At 43.8% G+C, this 26075-nt stretch overlaps 2 protein-coding genes across 6 annotated transcripts in view; both read left to right on the top strand.

Annotated features, from left to right (window-relative positions):
- Slc22a4 (solute carrier family 22 member 4) overlaps positions 1 to 14133 on the top strand; it is a 45407-nt gene extending 31274 nt beyond the window's left edge. For 4 of the 5 annotated variants that reach the window (XM_031352266.1, XM_031352269.1, XM_031352267.1 and 1 more), the window contains 5 exons: positions 5312 to 5412; positions 6620 to 6834; positions 8550 to 8732; positions 10656 to 10791; positions 13555 to 14130. In XM_031352266.1, the coding sequence (XP_031208126.1) occupies positions 5312 to 5412; positions 6620 to 6834; positions 8550 to 8732; positions 10656 to 10791; positions 13555 to 13630 (711 nt within the window). In that variant the 3' untranslated portion in view covers positions 13631 to 14130. Of the gene's footprint in view, positions 1 to 5311; positions 5413 to 6619; positions 6835 to 8549; positions 8733 to 10655; positions 10792 to 13554 lie in introns of all 5 variants that reach the window. The other variant, XM_031352265.1, reaches the window with a different exon arrangement.
- A 2737-nt stretch (positions 14134 to 16870) lies between these two features.
- Positions 16871 to 26075, top strand: part of LOC116078663 (solute carrier family 22 member 21-like) — a gene marked incomplete at its 3' end in the record, with an annotated part of 14203 nt that continues 4998 nt past the window's right edge. The window contains exons 1-3 of the mRNA XM_031354015.1: positions 16871 to 17513; positions 20105 to 20242; positions 24043 to 24146. Of these exons, the coding sequence (XP_031209875.1) occupies positions 17121 to 17513; positions 20105 to 20242; positions 24043 to 24146 (635 nt within the window). The remainder of the gene's footprint in view (positions 17514 to 20104; positions 20243 to 24042; positions 24147 to 26075) is intronic.

Below are 26075 nucleotides of genomic sequence, written 5' to 3'. Positions count from 1 at the left end.
CCAGGTGGTCTCCCATCCAAGTACTAACCAGGCCTGACCCTGCTTAGCTTCCGAGATCAGACGAGATCAGGCGCGTTCAGGGTGGTATGGCCATAGACCTGCCTGTCTCTTTGATTGGCAGTGTTATCCTCTTAGTACTTGTGTGACTTTTTGTGAATTCTGGATATTAGCTGGTAAATTTCTCCCATTCTATGAGGAGTTTGCTCTGCAATTGCTTCCTTTGCTGTGTGGAATCTTTTAATTTCTTGTCGTCCTATGTGCGGGTAGTTGGGGCTTTTTCTGTGCTGGTGAGACTACGTTCTGAAAACTCTCCCTTACCCCAATGTCTGAAGAATATTCCTTTTCTTTTAAAAGTTTTAGTGGTTTTGGGTTTTAAGTAAGACTTTTGGTCCATTCTGAGTTGATTTGGAACAGCCAAAAGATGGGACTGTGACTTCGCTCTTCGCAGGTGGCTATCCAGTTTGCTGCCCCACATGCTGAATGGGCTATCTTTTCTTTTTGCAAGTTTCCAACTCTGTGTTGGCATGTGTGCCCAACCATTGCAAGGTTATGTATGTACTGATGATTTCCACAGTACCTGGAAAATGTGCATCTGAGGGTTGGTCAACCCCCAGTTCCCACTGTATCCTGGATTACACCAAAGCCTTTCAGGGAGCAGTACATATCTTCAGTTGGTGTGCCAGGCATGTCCAAAGCTTCAGTGCTTGAGAGCGCAGACTCAAGGCTCCACTCCTAGAGGCGGGTGGCCTTGAGGAAAAGCCAATGTGCCGTGGGGTTTGCTGCACACAATGATGGTGAGGACTTTGGGGGTGTCATGTCATGCTGACTCTTAGAGAAGACGAGAAAGGTAAGACTCAGCCCCCACACTAAAGGATCAGAGAATTCCTGAAGGGGGCAAGAGGTGTTGATGTGAAGGGCATGGTGACACAGGAAAGAGATGCAAAGGACCCCAAGGAACAGACATTGCATGTCAGCAGTGTACAGGATGACAGCAGGATAGCCAAGGCCTGCGGAGGCAAGGGCCACACTTGGAGGACAGTAAGATTAACACAGATGAGTAGAGGTCAAGGTACTGCTGGCCATGAGGGAGAGGACCCTCAGGACATCCAAAGAAGATCCTCGTGGGTGCATCCATGGTTTGCATGTGTGCTAGGGCAATACATCTGCTACATATGTGGGGGAAGATCTAGGTCCAGCCTGTGTATACTCTTTGGTTGGTGGTTCAGTATCTGCGAGCCTCAAGGGTCCAGGTTGGGACCAAGCATTCTTAATCCTTTGCTGTTTGAATTCAAAAGCTCATCCCAGTCCTGGTAAACTTAACTGGCTACCAGAAGGACACTGGCCACAACGAATGCTTCTGCCATTCAGGGCTATTAATGTATCTTAGTAGTTATCAGATAGAAGGCTTCATCCCTATCTTTAAGAAATAGACAACGCGACAGTGTGATTGTGGAAAACAGTTGACACAGAGGGAAATATCGAAAATTGACATGGACAAATAAGAATAAAGTCCAGAAACACAAACCCCTCGCAGGACCTTGTTTCTGCTTGCTGTGAGACTATCTTGAACTGGATACACCCACTGAGAGAAGTGGAGACCCCCCAATTTCCCAGGCCGTGTCATCTCCCCATCTCGCCACCCTCTCGAACCTGATGTAGGAGGATCTGCAGCACTCTCACCAGCCAGAGCACCCTATTTGGAATGCCAGTGAAAACACAACTTGGTGCCAGGCAGCTTGTCTGACTCGTGCCGTGCTCATGTTAGCCACTGTGAGGAGGTCTATGAGCTTCATTTTACAGGAATGAACATGGAAGCACAGAGACATGACTCCCAGAGATGACACTGCCACTGAGCTGTGATTTTCCTCTCTGGGATCAAGTGCTGTTCTAGTGAACTGCAATTTTTACTTCATATCAGGGGTTGTGGTATTAATTTGGACAGGGAGCCATTTAGTGTAGCGACATCTTGAAGGCTAACCTAAAGCTTCCCTAGCTCTGGAAGCCCCTTCACCCAGTCATGCACCTAACCCAGAAACACTGGGTGGCTCTCCCAGACCAGGCACAGTCACTGGATTCAAGAATATAGTTGGTCTGATGTTTCTGTACCTGGATATTATATTATATTATCCTATTTATTATATATTATTGCTAGAGGCAAGTCCTCCACACAGTGTGCAGAGAAAAAGCACCAGTGGTTCAGTGGTAAAAGTGCTTGCTAAGCAAATGTGAGGACCCAAGTTCAGATCCCCAGAACCCATGTGAATATCCAGTAGGCATGGTGGCCCACTTGCAATTGCAGCCCTGGAAGGCGGAGACAGAGTGTCCCAGTGACTTTTCCATTGCTGTGACAAAACACCATGACCAAGACAACTTAAATCATTTCATTGTTCTTATAAGTTTCAGAGGGCTAGTCTAGGACAGGAGAGTAAAGCTGTCAGGAACAACTGAGAACTCACATGTGGATCCACAATCAGGAGGCAGAGAGAGGGCACCCTGGGAAGAGTGTGTGTCCTTTGAAACCTCAAAGCTGTCCCCCAGTGACACACCTTCACCACGAAAGCCAGGTCTTCTAATCTTTCCCAAGCAGTTCCAGCAACTGGAGTCTCAGTGTTCAAATATATGACCTTATGTGGGCCATTCTCATTCAAGCCACTGAACATGGAATGCTCAGAACAATCAGGCTAGCAAATATTAGCCATGTTAGAGACTCTAGGCTTGACTGAGAGAACCGGTTTCAGCAAATGAGATGGAAGTGATTGAACCCGCATTAACCTTGGGACTACACATGTACACAACACACACATGCTCCACACATACATGAAAATGGAAGAAGTGGGGAAAGCATCATAGCTGAGAGCTATGCAAACACATGCCTCACTGACTGGGAGAACAATGCTAACACTTAAGGGCAACCAGCTACCTGCTTCCAGCTGAAATGCCCCTCTTAGTCTCTTACAGCGCACATGCCATAAGGTCACAAGACTCCTACTTTACCCCCAGGAGATCCCCTACCTCACAGCCTTATAACATTCTTGCCTCAACTTTAGTCAGCTTGGCTATCTAAATTCACAGCTCGTAGTAAATGAGCATCCATGAATTAGAAGTGGGGAAATGAAGACTGACATTGGAGGCAGGAAAGAATTACCATTAACCATGGATGGATAGCCTTTCTTTTTTTTTTTTTTGTCAAAGATTTATTTTATTTCATATATATGAGTACACTCTGTTGCTGTACACATAGTTGTGAGCCTTCATCTGGTTGTTGGGAATTGACTTTTTTAGGACCTCTGCTTGCTCTGGTCAACCCTGCTCGCTCCGGTTGGGTCCCAATTGCTCTCATAGACCCCGCTCACTCAGTCCCTGCTTGCTCCGGCCCAAAGATTTATTTATTATTATAAACTGTACACTGTAGCTGTCTTCAGATGCACAGAAGACACTCATTACAGGTGGTTGTGAGCCACCATGTGGTTGCTGGGATTTGAACTCAGAACTTTCAGAAGAGCAGTCGGTGCTCTTACCCACTGAGCCATCTCACCAGCCCGGATAGCCTTTCTTGACAATGATGCAGTAGTAAAGGTAATAGGTAAGCTGTACTGGGCATTTATGATCCTGGTTTTTATAAATTATTTAACTTTCTCAACTCCCAATTATGTCTTACAAGAGAAGTAAGCTGAGTCTCAGAAAAGACAAACCGTAATTTGCCAAGGCCTTAGCTACCCTGAGTCTGATGTTTTGTTGTTGCTGCTGTTGTTTGCCATCTTAAGATAGGGTCTCATACAGCTCAAGCTGTTCCTGAACTCCTTATGTAACTAAGAGTGTCCCTGAACTGCCTATGTAGCTAAGGCTGGCTCTGAACTCCCAGTTCTGCCTCCACCTGGGCTTACAGGCAGGTATCACCTGAATCTTTGATGTTAACAGACAACAAAGGCTTGGAATGTAGGAGAGTGTGTTTGCCTAGTATACACAGGCCTAAGGCCCTTAAATCAATCTCTCTCCCTCCCCCCCCCTCTCTCCCTCTCTCTCCCTCTCTCTCTGTCTCTCTCTCTATCTTTCTCTCCTCTTCCCTCTCCCTTCTTTCCTCTTTCCTCTTTTCTTTCTCCTCTCACCCGCCCCAGGCATCATGGAGCTGAATGGCCCTCTCAACTCAATAGGCTTTAAGGATCCCAGCTCAGTGTGTTAAAGGCTACCCATGTTAAGGTTGAGTGAAGGAAAAGCTGGTCAGCAATCATCAGTGGGGCTGATGCTGTTTATTTGAATGCTTCTATCTAGAATGGGCTATATTCAACATTTTAAAGTAATAGAAACTCAGGAAAGAACATGGAAGAGGGAGCAGAAAGAATATGAGAGCCGGATGATAAGATATTATGCGAAATGTTAGCTTTTGGACATAACATAGCCATTGCACTAAGGAGCTCTCAGCAGCTGTGGACCTGCAAGACCCAGCCCTTCGACATCCCAGAAGTGGGAGAGTCACATCAATCCCAGGTCCTAGTGGTGGGTAATGGCTGCTCCAAAGAGGGGGAAGAGAGAGTCATTTCCTTCATGGGTATAGCCAGATATGAAATTAGGAGGAGAACATGCTGGGAAGAAGAAATATTCCAGAGGGAAAGGGAGGGGAATATGATCAAAATCCATTGGAGGCATGTATGAAATTGTCAAATAATGAATTTAGAATTATGTAAATATTTAAATAAAGAGTTAGAATGCAAGCCATATATGGAGAAGTCCTTATGGTCCTTGATTTCTGGACTTGGAAGGGTATCACATGTTTGGTAAGAGTTGTGTGAATGGGCTAGGATGAAGTTCAGTGCATAGAGTGCTCCCTTAGCACACACAAAACTTCAATCCCCAGCATCAGACCTGGCATAGTAACGCATACCAGTAACCCCAGCACTGGGGAGATGAAGGAAGGAAGACCCAAAGTTCAAGATCATGTTTATCAACATAGTGAATTAAAAGCCAGCCTGAGACACATGAGACCCTGCCTTAACATAATAATAGTAATCATAATAGTAATGAAAATGATAATAATAATTTTAATTAAAGTAAAAAAAAAATTTTTTTTTTTTTGGTTTTTCGAGACAGGGTTTCTCTGTGTAGCCCTGGCTGTCCTGGAACTCACTCTGTAGACCAGGCTGGCCTAGAACTCAGAAATCCACCTGCCTCTGCCTCCCAAGTGCTAGGATTAAAGGCATGTGCCACCACTGCCCGGCTAAAGTAAAATTTTTAAAAAGAATTGTATGCCCAAGTTTTCTCCCCACAGATACTTCCTGCTACCTCTTTATCTCATGTTTCATTTATGTTATTTTAGCTACAGGAGCTAAACTCCTTGAAGCAGCAGAAAGTCTTCATTCTGGACCTATTCAAGACTCGGAATATTGCCACAATAACAGTGATGTCTGTGATGCTGTGGTAAGCAATGAGTGTAGTGGGAACGCAGACATGTGACACACGGTGTGCAACTGATTTTCTCTAGTTCAAAGGGATGTGGCAACGCCTAGGCTTCCCCTACAGCAAAAGGAGAATTGTGCAATTCTATGGTCTTCAACATGTCTCAGATTGATAGACTGTCTGGACCAAATATGGGGAAATGTGTAGGTAACAGTAAGTGTGCAGTATGGGGACCCCACTATGGAAGGTGATGGGCTTGAGGCTGCAGATGCCCCTCAGGACCAAAGCAGAAGTGGTTTTTTGGAACTGATCAGTGGAGCTGTGTAACCTGCCTCCCCAGTAGCAAATGAACACATGATTTTCAGACACAGAAGTAATGATCTGACTTTCTTAACTAGGACGTAGTAACAAATCTTCAAAGACATAAGGAAGGAAAAATAATAACAACCTATCTGTCCCAGAGATAACAATACACATGCATGCACGCATGCATTCACAACCCCCATCCCAACCCTCCTCACACACATACACACAGAGACTGCGTACCAAAACTGGCTGATTATATTTTAGAACCATGGGTTTTGCAATTAGGAAACTATCAGTGTGAAATATTCCGGACCAGAGCCTCTGTCAGATGTCTTCCTTCTCAGCTGTCTGAACATATCACTCATGCAATGTGTTCTAACCAATGGCACTAGGGAGGCAATAATCACCAAGAGCCAGGCCCACCCAAGCTGCTCTTAAACCACATGTGAGTGTCACTGAGTCTCTGCAGTGATAAAGTTTACTTCTATCCTGTTTCAGATTAGTCCCGTGCTCCTACCTGGTCTAGTAGAGAGAGACCCAGCATGTTTCTGAAAACTTTCTTCAGAGATGTGTGTTCTTCAATCACACTCAGATGTCCTCACAGGGGCATCTGCACGGTTGACTAGTGGTTTATTGAGAACGGTATTGTTCCACTGCACTGTCTGAAGAGGCAGAAATGTTTGGGATCCATGACGTCTGTCATAGTAGCCACCAGACTCATGTGGCTACCAAGCACATGAAGTGTCATTCTGACCGAAAAACTGAACTTATAATCTCACTTTAACATATTTCCATTCAAATAGTCCCACATGACTAGTGCCTACCTAGAGGGCATGGGACCTAGACCAACTCATGACCATCACAAAGGTTTAGAGAGCCATGGGCCAACTTTCTATGATTCTATCATTGGTCTGTCTTTCAGGATGCTAACCTCAGTGGGTTATTTTGCTCTGTCTCTCAATGTTCCTAACTTACATGGAGATGTCTACCTGAACTGCTTCCTCTCTGGCCTGATTGAAGTTCCAGCCTATTTCACAGCCTGGCTGCTACTGCGAACCCTGCCTCGGAGATATATTATAGCTGGGGTGCTGTTCTGGGGAGGAGGTGTGCTCCTCTTGGTCCAAGTGGTACCTGAAGGTAAGAAGTTAACCCGGGCTAACAACACCCCAGAAAATATACATGCATTAATGGCCTAGAGTATCAGGATGGGTGACTACCCTTGCATGAGTCACCATTCCCCCATAACACAGCTTTGACATCACCAAACATTCATCAGCCGAATAGGCAGATGACAGCTGACTGTGACACGTTTCCAACACCTATCCCAGCTGGATATGGTGGCCCATTCCTATAATCTCAGCACTTGGGAGATGGAGGCAGGAGGACTAGTACAAAGCCAGTCTCAGCTGCATAGCTAATTTGAGGCCAGCTCAGGCTGCATAAATCACTGTTTCAAAAAGCAAACTAAAACAGTAAGACAGAATACAATCAGAATGGTTCAAAGTGGATAGAGGTGCTTTTGGCCAAGCCGGAGAACCTGACTTCCATCTTTGGAACCCACGCAGAGGAAGGAGATGACTGTCTCCAGCATCTCTTCCTCTTACACACACACTTCCCCCACAGATATAAATAAATAAATAAATAAATAAGTAAATGTAAGGGTGGCACAGTAAGACTAAACAAACAATGACAAAAACTCTAATGCTAAAAGTAATGTATTTCCTTTTCTAAGTGTGTCTAACTTTCTCCTACTGTTAAACTACAAGTTGATATATTATTGATACATTGTAACATGCAAATAACACTGTTTATTTTTGTCTTTAATTTTTTTTATTTTATTTTATTATTTTTTTTTTTTTTGGTTTTTTTTTTTTTTTTTTTTTTTTTTTTTTTTTTTTTTTTTTTTTTTTGTTTTTTTTTTTTTTTTTTTTGGTTTTTCAAGACAGGGTTTCTCTGTATAGTCCTGGCTGTCCCGGACCTCACTCTGTAGACCAGGCTGGCCTCGAACTCAGAAATCCGCCTGCCTCTGCTTTCCAAGTGCTGGGTGTCTTTAACTTTTTAATCTCTGCAGTACCAAGGCTTAAACCCAGGGTCTTGCACTAGCCAAACACTCTACCATGGAGCCATATTCCCAACCCTTTATTTTTATGTAGAGGCAAGATCTTGTTAAGTGACACATCCTGATCTTCAACAAATTACATAGCCTAGGCTAGCCTTGAATCTGTAATTCTCCTGCCTCAGCCAGTTAAGTTTTAATAGCTAGGATTATTTGCATGCACAGGGGGTGGGGAAATAGCTCAATAATTAAAACGCATGTGGGCCAGAGTTCAGATCCCAGAATCCACATAAATGCTGCCAAGCATGATGGTTCATCTGTAACTCTAGTCTTTCATAACTACACCCATGCAAAATCATGCAAATACATGTGTACACTACACCAAAAAATGGAAAAGGAATTTTTTTAAAGCATTCCCACTGAGCCTGACTAGAACTATATTTCTTAATAATGAAAACTATGAAGCAAAGAAGTGGGCCCTCTTTTTATAGACTAAATTTAGCTGTATTTAACATCTAACAACTCACTAAGAAACTGTTGTAACAAATAAAAGCACACGAATAGAGGTCTCAGGATGCATTAACAATGCAATAATGAACTAAAAGCAGTTCTAAGTCCGAGGCTACCTATCACCTCCCATCGCCTCCCATCTTCAGCCATATGGTGATTGGGATTTGAGGACAGTCTTGTCCAGTGGCACGTTATGTGGGAGCCACCACATGGCGGCACAAAGGACAATAAAATAGTTAAGTGCTGACTCCTGAAACATCCTGTGTGACATGAGCCTCTTTTCCAGATTACAGCTTCATTTCCATTGGCCTGGTGATGCTGGGGAAATTTGGGGTCACCTCCGCCTTCTCCATGCTGTATGTCTTCACTGCGGAACTCTACCCAACCTTGGTCAGGAACATGGCTGTGGGCATCACCTCCATGGCCTCGAGGGTGGGCAGCATCATTGCCCCCTATTTCGTTTACCTGGGTGAGATGCATCTTGTTCTGTCCTTAGTTATTTTTTTTTTAATTTATGTGTATTTTGCATGTGGGTTCATGTGCATTGTGTGTATGAACAAGGGCCTTCTTTGGCCAGTCCTTCCATAGGAGGAGTTGGTTTGGGTCTTGTGCTGGTCACAAGGCAGCTGAATCACTCTCCATAGTCTGGCTGCTCAGTTTTACAGCCCCATTGCAGGAGCATTGCACCTTAAAGCCCTCACAGGTTTATTCTCATGATGATTCCCAGTGACCTCTTGGACTGCAGTAGTATGGTAGTAATAAGGGTCTTCCTGCTGCGTCTCTGCTGGATTCCCTCACCCCCCCACCTCTCTCTCTTGTTAGATTTAACAAAATTTGTATTTTATGTGTATGTTGGCTTTATCTGAATGTAAGTGTAGCACTTTTGTACCTGGTGTCAAGGGAGAGGGTCTGATCTCCAGGAATTGGAGTGAAGGAAAGAGTAAGCCATCATATGGGTACTGTAAATGGAAGAGCAACAAGAGGTCATGACCCCTGAGCCATCTCGCCAGGCCTGGATAACCTCCTCAGTGCAAGCAGGAGGCAGGCAAAGGGATGGAAAGAGCAGAGGTTCTAACTAGCGGACATGAGTTAGGGTTTTTTTATCTGTGATGGAACCAGGCTTTGGAAGGGCTCCGAGGGCAGGGCAGACCGACACATGGTATAAAGCTTATTAGGGTTCAGGGGGTGCGGTTGAGTCCTCACCAGTGATTCAGTGGTGTATATGAGTTCTCTATAGTGTAAGGAGTTAGCCTTCTGTATATATTTTATAAATTTTTTCTAGGTAATTACTTACACTTTATGATTTTATTTTTTGCAAGGCAAAAATGTTTAGTTTCTGTATAATCAAATATACCAGGCTGGACTAATACGCAAAGGAGCTTTTAGTGGGATGTTGTTCAGTGTTCTGAGCCTAGCCTTTATTAGGACTTGGCTGGCATAAACACACCTCCTTATTTTTCTTGCTCACATGTTGTTTACCTGCCAGTTCAAATATGGCACATGCATGCAGACACACACACACAGATAAACTCTCAGAAAGGATACACTATAAGTTCACACAGTGAACGAAACATATTTTCCTAACTTTAACACACCCCGCACAGCTGCTCTGAGTACAGCAGCCCTGAGCATACTGTGAAGCCATTTTTTTTCCTTACACTTCTCAGCTATGCTTAGATGATCCAGTGCTGGGCCACTGGTCACGAGAAGCAGACCCCAAGAAAGAGCGTTTATTTTAAGAAGCTACTCCTGTTGGCAACACAAGGCCACCAAAAAGCCTGAAGAGCAGTATTTATCTTAACAGCCAAAGGGAAAACAAAAATCCCTACACACCGGAGTGTTTGTTTTCTATTCTCTCTGTGGGTAAAGGAGCAGATGAGGGGTTTAATCCTATCTCAGTAGCCCCATACAGAGAAGCAGAAAGGGGCGAGGTGTGTGGCTCAGTCAGTACAGCCTTTACCTACTAAGAAACTCAGAGTCCTGGGTTTGATCCCTAGCAGTGCTTCAACCACAGATGGAGTCATAGAGGTGAAGGGTAAGAGAATCTGATGGCCAAAGTCATCCTCTGCTACCTCTGTACGTCCTCTCACCACCCATCCCAAGTCACCTCCACCCTAAGGAAGCTTTGATAGTGGAGACTTCTATCTAAGGAGCATGTCATGCACGGCTGGACAGTGGCTTAGGACCTAATAGAATGCTAATGTACAACCAGGGCTCTAGCCCTGTAGAAGTCTGGGGAACCCAGTGGAACAACCTAGGGTGTTTCGTTGACTTTCCTTCTTCAGAAGTGTTTGGATTAAATCTGCTGTCATAGCCTACCTGCACCTTGATAAAACGTCTCCCAGGAGCATGCTCGAATCTAATGGATGGTCTCGTATCTGATGCTTTACAGGCGCTTATAACAGACTCCTGCCCTACATCCTCATGGGCAGTCTGACTGTCCTCATTGGAATCGTCACGCTTTTTTTCCCTGAAAGTTTTGGAGTGACTCTACCAGAGAACTTGGAGCAAATGCAGAAAGTGAGAGGGTATGTTGCAAAACGACTAGAGGAAAATAAGAATGTTTGGGAGAATAAACAAGGGGGGTATCTAACATGATATGGAAAGAAAGAGTGTTGAGCGGAGATGTTTGGTGGGTGCTGGAGAATACTGTTGAGCAGTACTAGTTAGAGTGCCACAGCCACAGGGTAGGCACAGAAAGCCATGGAACAAGACAGAGTTAAAGATGAAGCCTGAGAAAAGAAGAGAATTCAGAATATGATTTAAAAAAAAAAAAAAACAAGACAAAAAATGTATCAACTTAAAATCCATTGGGAAGAGCAAGGCACACAGCTGTAGCCCAAGCTACAAGACAGGGTAAGGTAGGAAGGTCACATGAGTACAGGAGTTCGAGACCAGCCTGAGTCACATAATGAATCCTCAATGTCAATTCATCCATCCATCCATGCATACATACACACACACACACACACACACACACACACACACACACACACACGTAAAAATAATCAATGAGAGAACTCAGTAAAAAGCTGTTAGAACATTCAGCTAGATATTTTTGAATAAAGAAAAAGTAGAGTCCTTCCCAAAACATCAAAGATAGATTCTAGAAAGAAAAAGTAGAACTAAAAATATGAAATCATGGATCTACAAGAACAATATTTTTTTTCATATGAGCTGAGCAAGGGAAGGGATGCAGTAAGATCAAAAGTTCAAGATCACCCTACATAGTGAGAACCAGTTCCAAACAAACCAACCAACAAACAAGAACACAGTAACAAAATCAAAGTCAAATGTCAGCAAGGGAAATGTCTGCAGCCCAAACAGACACTGGGCTGATATACCAAATTCCTGCCGTCTGTGGGGAAAGGAAAGGAAATTTTACTTGAAGAAGATAAAAAGGAAGTATGCAATGCATGCGTGAAAAACAAACTACTCATCCATCTGTGGAAATAAATACAGGATCCCATTAGGTGCTCAGCGGGTAAGGACACTTAACCGCCAAGTCTGGGCACGTGAGTTCCATTCCTTGAACCCACAGAGGGGAAGGAGAGAACTGATCTCCTCAAGCTATCCTCTGTACTAAATACTCTCTGTTGCTCTGATTAAATACCATGACCACGAGCAGCTTATACAGAAAGCGTTTATTTAATACTATGGTTCCCCGAGCATCCACGTACGATCCAGTACTTCATCTATAATCCCAGCATCAGAAAAGCGGTGGCAGGCTGACCTTGGGACTTGCTGCCCAGCCAATCAGATCAAATCAGTGAGCTCCCGGTTCAGAGACAGACTCCGCCTCAAAAAAATGAAGCTGAAGAGCAGCCACAAATGACACCAAACACGCACACAAATTTTAAAATCCAGACTGTCTTTGGGGGACTATGCAATTCGTGTGTTTTTCTCTTGCTGAGACAATTCTGGGTTTCCTACAATCTGGTTCAATTTTGACACTACAGTTAGCATCAGACCACACAGGCATAAGGGCCCAGTCCTGTTACCTTTCAGTCCCAAGTCCTGTCTGACCTGGTGGCTACAAAGTCTGGGGTCCCCACAGCTCCCATCCACATGTTCAGTCATTTTCTAGAAAGCCTCCCAGACCTTGCTGTCAGCACTGCCTTACGGAGGACATGGACAGGTGTGTGGTGGAAGGACCCTGAGTGTGGGGTATCTGCTCCTGTGGGTTGGGGTGCACTATTCTCCTGACAGTCAGACGTCAGTTTGAATTCAGAAGATTCAAACCACACCATTTGTAGGTTCTCTATCCTGTGGGCTTGGTTGGTCATGAACTCTATCCCCATCCTGTTCTCTGCAGAGGTTGGGAGAGCAGAACCAAACAGCCTTGTGCTCCTAGATCAAGGCATCTTCCTTCTGGCAACCATTCCCCATGCTTGAGCTAGCTAAGAGCCACCTCAGAGAACCAAAAACAACACGTTTGCCCTTTTTCACCCAGGAAACTATAAGAGAATTAGGAGCTCTGTACCAGGAGCCAGATGCAAAGACCAAACATCCATCCTTCTGGGACAGCCCCGTCTGACGGGTGTAAAAGCTCAGTGGCGTGATGGAGAAATTGAGATTGTGAGCTGCACTGGCCTGGCTTCAAATTTCAAACTTACAGCATGAAGTTGGAGAAACTAATAAGTTTCCTCAACCCTCAGTTTTTCCATGTACTACATGGGAATATTTCACACGGTTGTCTGAGGGTCCTGTTAGATAAAGTATTAGCCATGGCTGGCCATAATAGAGCTAAGTCTGTGTGTGCAGATACTGATATGTCACAGAATTTTACAGGTTGCCTGTGTTTGATAAGAATTGAACAAATCACTGAATGGTGGTGGCACAAACCTTTAATCCCAGCAATTAAGAGGCAGAGGCAAGCAAATCTCTAGTTTCCAGGCCAGTCTGGTCTACAGAATGAGTTCCAGGACAGTCAAGATTACACAGAGAAACTGTGTCTTGAAAAACAAAAACAACAACAAAGAGTCTACCAAATCATTACAGTTCTTCTCCATCAATCATGTAATCATGATTGACATCATTCTGGCTACTCCTCTATTCTTTCTTCGGGGAAACTGGAGAGTTTAAATTCAAGCTTTGTGTTTAATCAAGAAAATAGCTTGGTTAGTCTCTTGAAATCATAAAACACGAGGTCTGCACCCATGAGGTTCTTTAATTAGAGCTCACATGTTTTTCATTGGTTGAATGGGGACATGTTTTTGGATGTCAGTTTGGTGTTTGAGAGAGGAGAGTTCCAACTGCTTAATTTTCTTCAGCGGTTGTTTTATTTTCAGATTCAGATGTGGGAAGAAATCAACAGTCTCGATGGACAGAGAAGAAAACCCCAAGGTTCTAATAACTGCATTCTAACGAGGTTTACAAGGCACTTGGCAAGCTGAAGAACAGATGTGTACAATGAGCAGGGTGTGATGGAGCAAGCCTGTAATCCCAGGACTCTTGGGGTGGAGACAGGAGATGAGGAGTTCAAGGTCGTCCTTGGCTACATCAGGAGTGTAAGATCAGCCTGTCTTACCACAAGCAGCCCTGTCTCAACAAAAGAAAACAAAGCCAAACAAAACAAAAGCCTTTTCTGCTGAAAGGGACTCACAGAAACAATGAGTACCAAGCTGGACTTGTGGAGAAATACACAGTATCTCATGAATTCTGGGCTACTCTTCCAGATGGTCTTGTTTCCAAGAACAAACATTTCTAAACAGTCTTAACTACTAACTAGTCAATGAAATAGATTTGTAAGATTTTTTTTTTTTTGAAAATGTGTTAGTCAAGGACTGGCAAAATCCATATGAAGATTAACACATATTTCTGAACGTATAAATGCTATTCAAATAAAATTCATTGTATTATCACAGCTATCAGATCGTAACAGTGTGTGTGTGTGTGTGTGTGTGTGTGTGTGTGTGTATAAGTGTAGAGATGATCCAGCACATTCAAAATGAGAGTAGTTTTTTAATTGAACTCACATGGAGCTGCAGCCAAATGATTATCAGGACTGCAGGTCCTGAGTCTTTGATGGAAAGTTGCCACCCGGTGCTAGAAAGTGGATGTGCTGTTAGCCCACGGATGATCTGCAGACCCTGCTGAACAGGGTCTTCACCCTGTGTCACATGATCATAACACCAACAAGCAAAGAACTCTTTTTTAGATCTGAGGAGATGGCTCAGTTAGCAAAATGATAAGGGATAATGAGGCTGTGATATCAAAACCTAGGGAGGCTAGATATAGCCTTTATTAAATATAATAATAACTATTATTTTGATTTTTTAAAAAAGCAAACTAGCATGCATAGGCCCTGGGTTAAATCCTCAAAACCATAAAAAAAAAAAAGAAAGTAAATAAAGAAGGAAAGAAGGAAGAAAGGAAGGAAGAAAGAAAAAAAGAAAGAAAAGCTCATGGAAGAAAGCAACAAAAACATTGAAATGCAATTTTTTAAGATATGAACATCATGTAATGTTCAAATTATTAGTAACAACACAAAATTTTTTAAAGATTTATTTTATTTGTAAAGGCCTTAAAATAATACCATCCAACAGGGTAGCCACTAACTAGAAGTAACTGCTGAGTATTTAAATGTGTACTTCACTAGACTCAACTGAAATGTCCTAGAAAATACACACTGAAGTCCCAAGACTTAGTATGAAAGACAGGGATTAATAATTTTTAATAAGAATCAAATGCATTTCAAAGCTTCCCATGCCAACTTTATAATAAAGGTAACATATTGTTACAATCAATTCCATACTCTTCAAGGAAAAGCTTTTCTTATATGGCTGGAATCCAATGCAGGGCCTGGTACATGTGAGGCCACACCCCAGCTCTAAAGGCATCTAATATGAGCACTGCCAGGGAGAACACAGGACAGCCACTTACATCTCAATCCCACATGCCCCTGCATGTGTCAATATGTAACTATACTTCAAATAGACTTCAAATAGACGTAACTATACTTCAAAAATGTAACTATACTTCAGATTGTTAGGTCTTTATGCAGAATTTGAATCTGACCATGTAAAATTTCTGTTTACTAAATCTGGACATTTTATGACTATGGCTGTGACAATTATTGTTGCCAACTTGAGAGGGTCTAGAATCACCTCAGACAGAAACCTCTAGGTGTCTGTGAGGAAGTTTCTAGACTGGGTCAGTTGAAGTGGGAAGAGTAGCCCTAACAGAGGAGCATCAGTTCCATGGCCCGGGGTCCAGGACTTAAGAAAGAGGAGACAGCAAGCTGAGCACCAGCATTCATCATCACTCCTGGCTTCCTGGCTGGGGACAGATGGTGACAAACAGACTCCTGCCTGTCGCCAGGCCTCCCCAGAGTGACCCACTCCACCCTCTGACCACGAGCCCAAACCTTTTCTCCCTTAGGTTCCTTTTGTCTCCATAACAAGAAAAGTTACTAATGCAACAGCTACCATGACAATTTTAATGATAACGTGCATCTGCTGTATACACCTGCTGTCCCTGCTACTGGAGAGGATGAAGCTGGAGGTCATTTGTGATCCAAGTTGCAGATAAAGCCAGGGAAATATAGTAGGCCCCATCTCAAAAAATAAATAAATAAAATTATAAATGTAACTTCTCATTTCATTTGACAATATTACTTTAGATTTACACCATTGCTATTTTTATACCTTATCTTTTTTAATTTTAGAAAATATTATTTGCACAAAATAATGGATTTCATTGTAAGGTTCTGGTGTTTGTTTTGAGACAGGGATTCACTGTGTAGCCCTGGCTAGCCTGGAACTACCTAAGTAGATCATCAGTCAGCTCTTGAATTAACTGTAAAAATAACTAATCTGAGAGTGTAATCCTAGACTAAGATCCTTAATCTTGAAGTTAAAATTTTTATATTTGCTTAAGTCAATTTGATGAACGTCAGAATGATTTTTTTAATCTTTGAGAACATAAAGCACAGAACAGAGCCTGGGAATTAAAATTCATTGCCCACAGCCTCATGACCACGGTCTCAAAATTTGTCTCAATCTCTTAATGATTATTATGAACCTTATGGGATTGAGCATTTTGCCAGCATGTATGTCTGTGCACTGAATGTGTGCCTGGTGTCCGGGAAACCGGAAAAGGGCATTAGTTCCCCTAGAACTGGAGATACAGAAGGTTTAAGTCGCCAATGCGTGCTGGAAATTGAACTCAGGTCCTCTGAAGGAGCAGATTTTTGGCGGGATACAATCCCTTTCTGACCCATAACAAAAAGTGGAGAGGGTATTTCATACTGAAATACCATGCCTTTCTCCAAGTCAACACCCAGCTTGGTCACCACCTCCCCCAAAGGAGCCCTGGGGACCTGCTCGGGGTGTGGCTTGAGAAGACCCGTCCCTCCACTGGCAACAGCATCTTGGGGGCGGGAACTACAGAGGCCCCGCCCCCAACCCGACTCGCTTACTCTCCAGGCTGGACGTGGAAGGATGGGCTTTCCTCAGCAAACAGCTCGAGTAGTAGGCAAGAGACTCCACGCAATTCTGAAGCCAGCCTCCATCCCGCTTCCTCACCGTCCAGCCAACTCGGAGTCCGTCGGGACCAGGTCCGCGTCACATAACACGCGCGTCCAGTGCCCACTACGGATCACTCACACTCCTGCCGCGCCCACCCCAAGTTTCGTCTCAGAGAGGCACAGCGGGGCCTTGCAGTCTAGGCCAGACGCGGAGTCCATCATGGTCTCACGCTGGCGGGGTTTGAGGTGGCAGGGGGAACTCACGAGCTTCTCGAACTCCTGGTGGACGAGTGACTGGTCCGCGCGCACGCGCACAGACAAACCGTGCGCCGCCCACTGCGCCCTAGTGTCTTCCGATTCCCGGCGGGACCCCGTGGGCTGCGGACTATGCCTGACTACGACGAGGTGACCGCCTTCCTAGGCGAGTGGGGGCCCTTCCAGCGCCTCATCTTCTTCCTGCTCAGCGCCAGCATCATCCCCAATGGCTTTACTGGATTGTCAAGCGTGTTCCTGACGGCGATCCCGGAGCACCGTTGCCTGATACCAGACACGGTGAACCTGAGCAGCGCGTGGCGCAACCACAGCATCCCGATGGAGCTGAAGGCCGAACGACAGGTGCCCCAGAAATGCCGCCGCTACCGACTGGCCACCATCGCCAACTACTCTGAACTGGGGCTGGAGCCAGGACGGGACGTGGACCTGGAGCAGCTGGAGCAGGAGAGCTGCCTGGATGGCTGGGAGTACGACAAGGACCTCTTCCTGTCCACCATCGTGACAGAGGTAGGTTGGCAGCCCCCTGTCAGGGTCTGGTGACATCGCGGGCAATGGTTGTTCCTTCCTCCAACGCACAGGCTGATGAGCATCCTCCAGTCAGGTGGCCCAGGAACATTTTATGAGATGACTTCTAGCCACAGTAAGCCCCCTCAGAGTACAAGTGTCAGGCAGACCGTCCGTCCATAGGGTCCCATTGAAGAGAGAGTCCAGAAGGTACTGCCCCTAGGAGATGCCCTGAGACCCTGAGTGGTGGGACTTTCTCAAGGTAGTGATGGGATTCAGAGGGGCGGATTCGCACTTGCTCCAGAGAAGAGGCCACAGTTGTAGCCTCTGTTCAGAAAGGAAATACTCATGGCAGAACCTTCTAAAGTTAAAGAAACACGTGTTCCAAACTCTACCATCTCTGTAGCTACTCTTCCTTCCCTCACCTATCCTCACCCCAAAGTGAAGTCTCGCCATGCCCCGTGAGAAGCCGTTTTCCGTTTGCCCTCAATGGACTGTTACTTCTTGAGGACCAATGTGTCTACAGATCTTTCCAGGGCGACTTGTTGGGATGGCATCCCCTCCACAATATTCTGAGGCACGGTCACTGGAGAGGTTAGGTAAGGCATACGACCTTCTCTGAAGAGTGATGGAGACCTAATTCCTCATCCCCTCGCACTTTATTCTTGGGTGACTTTGACGCTTCTCAGTCACTCAGCTGAGGATGTGGCAGGCTGTCTAATGGTGCATGTGGATGTGTTTTGGGGACTTGGGCACCAATTTTCATGTCCTGGGGTTTGTACCCACCCCTGCATCCCCATAATAGAAAAATAATCCTCATTAAGTATGAGGTGAAGAGGTACCTCTTGAGGCTAGAGAGATAACTCAGTGGGTAAGAGTGCTTACTGCTCAATCATAAAGACCCAATTTTGAATTCAAGCCCCTATATTAAAGAAAGAAAGGAAGAGAAAAGGAAAGAGAGGAAAGGAAACATGAATGAAGGAAAAAATGAAGGAAAGAATAAAGGAGGTCCTCATATAGAGGACCTGAGTTCAGTTTCTAGAACCCACATCAGGCAGCAGTTACAACCACCTGTAACTCCAGTCTCAGATAATCCAACACCCTCTTCTGCTCACTGCATATGGAATGCACTCACATAGACAAATACTCACACACAAACTTTTTAAAAATAATCTTTTGTAAAAACAGAGAAAGAAAAGCCAGGCACAGCAACACAGTTCAGTGAGAGACCCTATCTCAAAGGAATGAAGCAGAGCACCCACTGTATTCCTCTGGTGTCCATGTAGGCGTTCATGTCTATACACATATGCATAGACAAGCATCACACTGACATATGAATTAGATGATAAATAAAAGATAGGATTCTTCCTCTTTTAAACAACCTCAATACGTTTGGTTTGTGTTTTTTTTTTTTTAATTTATTTTTACATGTATGAGTGTTTTGCATGCTTGTATTTGAAATAACACATGTAGTACCTGTGGAAGCCAAAAGAGGGCATGGGATCCTCTGAAAGAAAGCTTAACAGTTTGATTGAGACATAAATGAGATAGTTTATCTCAGTGAACAGTTTGGAAAAGATGCTTGACAGCTATATTAATATACCCTCAAACCCAGAGAACCCGAGTCGAACCTACTAGAGAGAGACATTTCTGACTAGAAAGAAGTGTAGACCCTGGACATAGCTGTTCTAGATTCTCGAAGTTTGGTTCTCCTCTTACGGCTCTCCAGCCGTGAAGCTTGACTCATGGCCAGTTCTGCCCATCAGCTCACCAAATAGAAGCACTGATGGTCTGGGCTTCAAGTGCTTTAGTCATATAGCTAAGTCGCCAGATGAGTACAGGAATACTAGGTTCATGGGTAAGTGTACTGTCTTAGTTAGGGTTTTGTCGCTATAAAGAGACACTATGACCAAGGCAACTCTTATAAAGGACAACTTTTAATCGGGGCTGACTTACAATTTCAGAGGTTCAGTTCAGTATCATCATGGCAGGAAGCATGGCAGCAGGCAAGTAGACAGGGTGCTGGAGGAGGAGCTGAGAGTTTTACATCTTGATCCAAAGGCAGCCAGAAGGAGACTCTCTTTCGCCCTGGGTGGAGCTTAAGCATAGGACTTAAAAGCCCACCCCCCACAGTGACACACTTCCTTTAACAAGGCTACACTTACTTCAACAAGGCTACATCTCCTAATAGTCCATCTCTACTTCCCATGAGCCAAGCATATTCAAACCACCATATTCCACTCTGTGATGGCTATTCCTGGTTGTCAACTTGACTACATCTGGAATGAACTACAATTCAGAAATGGAGGGTACATCTGTGATCCAGATCTTGAGGCATTGTGACCATGAAAAGCTTAGGCTCAAGCAAGATAGTGCATGCCTTTAATCCTAGGAGACAGTGGCAAACAGATCTCTGAGTTCAAGGCCAGCCTGGGACAGAGCAAGTTCCAAATCCAGGCCTGGTGGTACACACCTTTAATCTGGGCTATACCTTCTGCTGGGAGCATACATAAGGGCAATGGAAAAAGAAAGTGTTTGTTCTTCATCTGCTTGCACTTACTTGCCAGCACATCTGTTGGAAATTACTTCTTCAGGATTCCAGCTTATACAGAAGACCAGTGGAAACACCAAGCCTCATGGGACTGAGTAACTACTACATTCTTGGACTTCCTGTTCAGTCTTGGATTTCCCATTCACACCTGCCTATTGTTGGCTTAGTTGGACTGCAGACTGTAAGTCATTCCAATAATTTCCCTTAGTGATATTCCATACTTTAACTCTAGAGAACTCTGACTAATACAGAAGTGGACTGGTTCTAGAGGAGCAGAAATATAAGGATGAATCTTTTAAGCATATGGAATTGACTTAATAATTTTCCAGCACCTTCTAATTCGTCAGTGCCTTCAACTACAGAAACCTCTCTAGACTCTCTAGGAGCTTGGAGAATATTGAAGGCCATGATGGAAACTATATTCCAAACTTAAAAAAGTAAATGCCTTTGATTATCTTGATCCATCAGTTGTGACTGGCAATGGATTAGGTGACATAGTATACAAAAATTTCTACAATTTGGGGGAAAATAAAGAAAATTATTTTGCTGGCTCATTGCTCTTAGCATCTCTGGATAAATTGATAATGGAAAGCAATGAACTGTATGGTAAAATTGACTGGCTCCAGATGCAAAAAACAATCTAAAGGTTTCTAAGGTACTCCTGAAGAGAATCTTTTCTCTAGCAGCCATAGAGCTCAAGTTATAGAAAAATCAAACCGAAGTACTTATTATAGGGTTGGCTGAATTACAGCAAAAATTCAAGTTTCAGCTTCAGACAACATCAGCAGTTAAAGTAATTGGCAAAGAATGGAGTCCTATAACTTGGATTGGGGATGTGTGGGAAAACCCTCATAAGGCTGAGAACTTTAAACCCTCAGATTCTCAAGGGGAATCTCACCTCACCTGAGGAACTAGTACCCGAAGCCCCACTCCTTGAAATATTGCCCTTTTCACCTGAGGAATTTAATCCTTCATTGTTTGATAAACCAGCAGTGACTTCCTCTGAAAAAGATGCCAGGCAAGACAATACTGATATTCTTCAAGGCCCACCAATAGTTTCCACTAGACCTATAGCCAGACTCAAGGCAAAGCAGACCCCTAGAGGAAAGGTTAGAAAGTCTAGTCCATGAGGAAGTGTGCTACACTACTAAGGAGATTAATGAGTTTGCTAATTCATTCAAGCAAAAAAGTCTGGGGAATAGGTGTGAGAATGGATTTTAAGGGTGTGGGATAATGGTGGAAGAAACATAAAACAAGATCAGTCTGAGTTTATTGATATACGTCCTCTGAGCAGAGATTCTAGGTTTAATATGGAAGCTCAAAAGTTACAAAAAGGTGTCAGAAGTTTGTTTGAATGGTTGACTGAAGCGTTTCTCAAAAGATGGCCTACTGAAAAGGAATTGGAAATGCCTAATATTCCTTGGCTTAGTGTTGATGAAGGGATTTTAAGGCTCAGAGAAATTGCAATGCTAGAGTAGATATGCTGTGTAAAACCTAATCCTTTGCAATGGAAGACAAGCCCTTCATGAATCCTTTAAGACTCAAAATGGTGAGAGAAGAGACCAGCATCACTGAGGTGAAATCTTCTGGGAAGGGTTTTCTGAGAGTACAAAGAAGCCTTGTTCCAGAGATAGCCAAGGTTGTACCTCATGCTTTAGCTGGACTTGGTAATGTGTAAGAATCACCCAGATAGTACTGGTTTTGAAGGCATGTAGAGTCCTGAAGAGCAGCTGAGGCTTGGCACTGTGAGAGGCCAGGAAAAGTCATTGATGAAGATGCAGCTGCAGTTGCAGTTGATGGCCCAGGAATGAAGGGATCATGCAAAGAAGTTGAGACTTGGCACCATGAAGAGAGCCTATGAGAGGCTACTAGTGAAGTCTAGTTGCAGCAGAAAACCCGAGCATATTGGAGGTGCCAGTACCATGGGATGGCTACCAAGAACAGTACTGTCAGTGGAGTGGAGTCAACCAGAGCCTAGAGTGCTACAAAAGGCAGAACTGGAGAAGTGACCCAAGCCCTTTGGAGGACTTCAGATCATGTGTGGATCCCAGACATTGGAACAAGAAGGTATAATGTTTAAGTTTCCTTGGATACCCCAAGATGCTAGAGATGTCAGAGCCATGGGCTACCTGCTGAGGGAAGCTGCTAAAGGAGTGGAGCCAGCCCAAGAGAAAGAACTTTGTTGCAGTCAACAAGATGAAAGGAATTGGAAATATGAAAGCACTTTAATATCAGACATAGAGATGCAGAGTTTTCCCAGCAGGCTTTTCAGTCTTGCTTTGGTACAATATTCCTACTATGACATTTTGAAATGGTAATGTATATCCTGTGATGTTGGAAGTATGTAATCTGCTTTTTAACTTTTGAGGGAATTACAGTTCAGTGATTAGAGGAATCTCAGAAGAGATTTTGAACTTTTAATATTGTTGAGACTGTTATAGACTACGGGACTTTTGAAGTTGGACTAAATATATTTTGCTTTATGCTATGATGACAATTTGTATTTTTATCTGCTTAGTTGATGACAATTTGTATTTACCAAGAAACAGATCATCATCTATTTTACATCTTATTTTTGAAGTCTTGTTCAGCTAAACTGGCTAATCATCTACCCTCTATTCTTATACTTATAATAGAATTATTTACTCTTTATTTATAACCTTGTCTCTTCATGGTACACAGCAAAATCTGTGGCCATATCTATAGATCACAAGATCCAGGAACTCAGACCCAACTCAGAATGAAATGTTCTCTTTGATCATTTAACTGGTCCCAAGCCTACTTTTCTCTCTAGTACAATTACATGCTTGCAACATATAAAAAAGCTCAGTGTACTACTCCTTTTCTAATTTATGTAGCCCTCACTATTCTATGATGGAGGAGGCCAATAGAGTGGGCTAGTACCTAGGAATCTTTAGGCTCTGTAATATTGGCAGGAAAGATATACCAGCAGCAATAAGCAATCCTGGAAGGAAGTCTCTGGGGCTCACGCCTCTCCGGAGCATACCCATTGCAGCCATGCAAAACAGTAGGCCATCTCCAGGAAGCTTACTTCCCACAGCATTCCATGCATAGCTTCTGCCAAGGTCTAGAAAGCTTCGTTCTGCACACTATCTCTGACCAAATAATATCTTTCTGGGAACCACTAAAGTCCCTGTTTGGACTGTCTGCTAGTCTTCCAGCTCCATATTGGGCTGAGACATCTAGATATCTAAGTATCACTATTTCCCCTTGTACTCCACTCCTCCCTGCACAGACCATGTCCTGGTTGTGATAACTGTAGTGAAACCACACTTTGAATGGTGGGAATGCAAGCAGAGAAGCTTATTTCCTGCCCCAATCTCTGTTTTCTAGATAAGGAAATTAAGGCAGTTTGATATGGTGGGCAGGGCATTATGTGAGGTTAGAAAACCAGTTAACACTAAAGTAGCACTGAACACCCAGCTTCCAGACTCCCAGTCCATAGCTCCAAGGCATACTGTGTTTAGCCCTATTGAAGTACGATGTCAGAATACTACAGGGACTGAAGGGCCATTCCTTTGATGGGAGCCCAAGCAGAGCTGATGGAGCAGGTCCAGAGAGAACAGTGTCAGCCCACTGGCCTCTTTTTCTGGATGCTTTAAGGCCCCTTAGACTCCCCGCAAGAGTTCCTTGCTTCTTCCACAGCCCTTGGCATCCTTAGAAGCATGCACAAAAAGCACTGCTGACCAGAGATCAATGTCTGGCTTGGTAGAGTTCTGTTGCTTGTTCCTCTCCCCCTCCTTTAATTGAACCAAGACATGGGAGCCTACTCTATGAAAGACAAGGTGGAGAGGGAGAAGCCACCTGCTTTCTCTGCATTGCTGCCCAGGTGAGTCATTGCCCAGATCAGTGAGCTCCTATAGTCAGAGCATTCGGGGATGTAGGGTATGCCAATTCATGTTCCAAGAAGCCTTAAATTTCATAAGGAGTGAGTGATGCATCCCTTTGCTCCTCCTACAGTGGGACCTGGTGTGTAAGGATGACTGGAAAGCCCCACTCACCACTTCCTTCTTTTACGTGGGTGTGCTCTTAGGCTCCTTCATTTCGGGACAGCTCTCAGACAGGTAAGGTGTCCAGTACTTATCAAGGAGTATATATCTGAATTTGTCTTCGAATGATGATGTTCCTCTTAGCTCAGTGCCATTTGTTTCAGAAGTAGCAGTATCTATGTCTAGTATATATTTTCCATGTCAAGTTAAGTGGGCCAACAACCTCCCATGTTATTTCCTAATCCTCACTGAACAAAGAAACCTGAGTCAGTCAAGCCATGTTTACCCACGGTCCAATGACCAGTTACTTTGTCATGATTTACTTCTACACTAGTCTGGATCACTCTCCCTAGGAGATTATACCACTCCCCTATCCCTAAAGAAGAGAGAGATTGACACTACACATGTGTGGATGTACTGTGTTGTACATTAGGCAATTCCATCATGGCCACGTCTGTATTTGCAAGAAGACCAGCTTATTCTCTGAGCAAGGTGAGAGAAGTACTGTGAGAAGCAGAACTCTGGTGTCCTTCAGCAAAGGGGCCTGCGGTTGTGGCATTTACTGTGTGACCAAGAGAGTGAATGTTATTTGTTACAAGCATAGTATTGTACAATTTTAAAGCTTTTATCTAAGGTCCATTACTAGCTCAGAAAGTCAAAACACCCTTGAACTTTAAGTAGTGGGTTGGGGGGGTGCACATCTCTAATCCCAGTACTCAGACCAGTACTGAGACCGGAGGATTGAGAGTTCAAGGTCATCTTGGATTACTTAGAGAGAATCTGCCTCAGCAACCAAAGGCAACAATAAAAATAGAGATTGTCTATGAGGGTTTATTGTCCTTATTGTTATTTCATCAAGAACTGTGAAGTTCTCAGAAGGTCCATTATGTTAAGCCCCTTTGGGATCTATCACAGACAGCTGAGGTCAGCAGATCCTTGGCTATGGGGACACGGATAAGATATCCCTAGACCCAGGAGAGCAGGGTTCTCAACTTTTGGATTGAAACCCCTTATACAGGGGTCCCATATCAGATATCCTGCATGTCAGATATTTATATTATAATTCTTTTTTTTAAAAGATTTATTTATTATTTATTTATTATAAGTATACTGTAGCTGTCTTCAGACACACCAGAAGAGGGCGTCAGATCTCATTATGGGTGGTTGTGAGCCACCATGTGGTTGCTGGGATTTGAACCCATGACCTTTGGAAGAGCAATCAGTGCTCTTACCCGCTGAGCCATCTCACCAGCCCTATAATTCTTAACAGTAACAAAATAATATTTATGAAGTAGCAGTGAAAATAATTTTATAGATGAAGGATCACCACAATGTGAGAAGGGCCCCAGCATTAGGAAGGTTGAGAACCCTGCAGTAGAAGGTGCTGCAGCATCCTGGACCATTAGAGGTACATAGAGAAATCCAGGCTGAGACAGAATGTCATCTTGTCTGGGAAGCAAAGCTGCTTTACTCTGTCTCATAGATTTACATCTCTGGATCATCCTCACATCATTACTCAAAATTTTGGGGTTTTGGTTGTCGTTTTGTAAGTTTGTATTGTTATTTTGTGTATGTACAGTGGGGGAGAGGTATGCAAAATGCTCATTTGGAGGTTGGGAGAATACAGTGGAGTCCTACTTTGGATATTAGTTCCAGGGATCCAGCTGCATTCATGACGCTTGCACAGCAAGTTCTTTACCTGCTGGGCCATCTTGCTGGCCCTTGTTTTTTGTGGGTGCTTTCTTTCCCTAGCTGACCTAGTACTTGCTATGTAAGCCAGGCTGACATTAAGCCTATGGCAGTCCTCCTGGATCACATTCCTGATACTAGAAGTGTAAGGATTTACCGTTCCTCTCAGCTAGTGAAAACTTACATAACTGCATACCTCATTAGATTCATTTTTCAAAAGTCACTCAGTGATTAAAAACAAAAATACTGGGGACTGGCGAGATGGCTCAGCGGGTAAGAGCACTGACTGCTCTTCCGAAGGTCCTGAGTTCGGAT

Source organism: Mastomys coucha, unplaced genomic scaffold, assembly GCF_008632895.1.
Source record: "Mastomys coucha isolate ucsf_1 unplaced genomic scaffold, UCSF_Mcou_1 pScaffold5, whole genome shotgun sequence".
In the NCBI taxonomy this organism is placed as follows: Eukaryota; Metazoa; Chordata; class Mammalia; order Rodentia; family Muridae; genus Mastomys; species Mastomys coucha.
The sequence above is the reverse complement of the archived record's forward strand: the minus strand, read 5'-3'. Positions and strand labels throughout refer to the sequence as shown.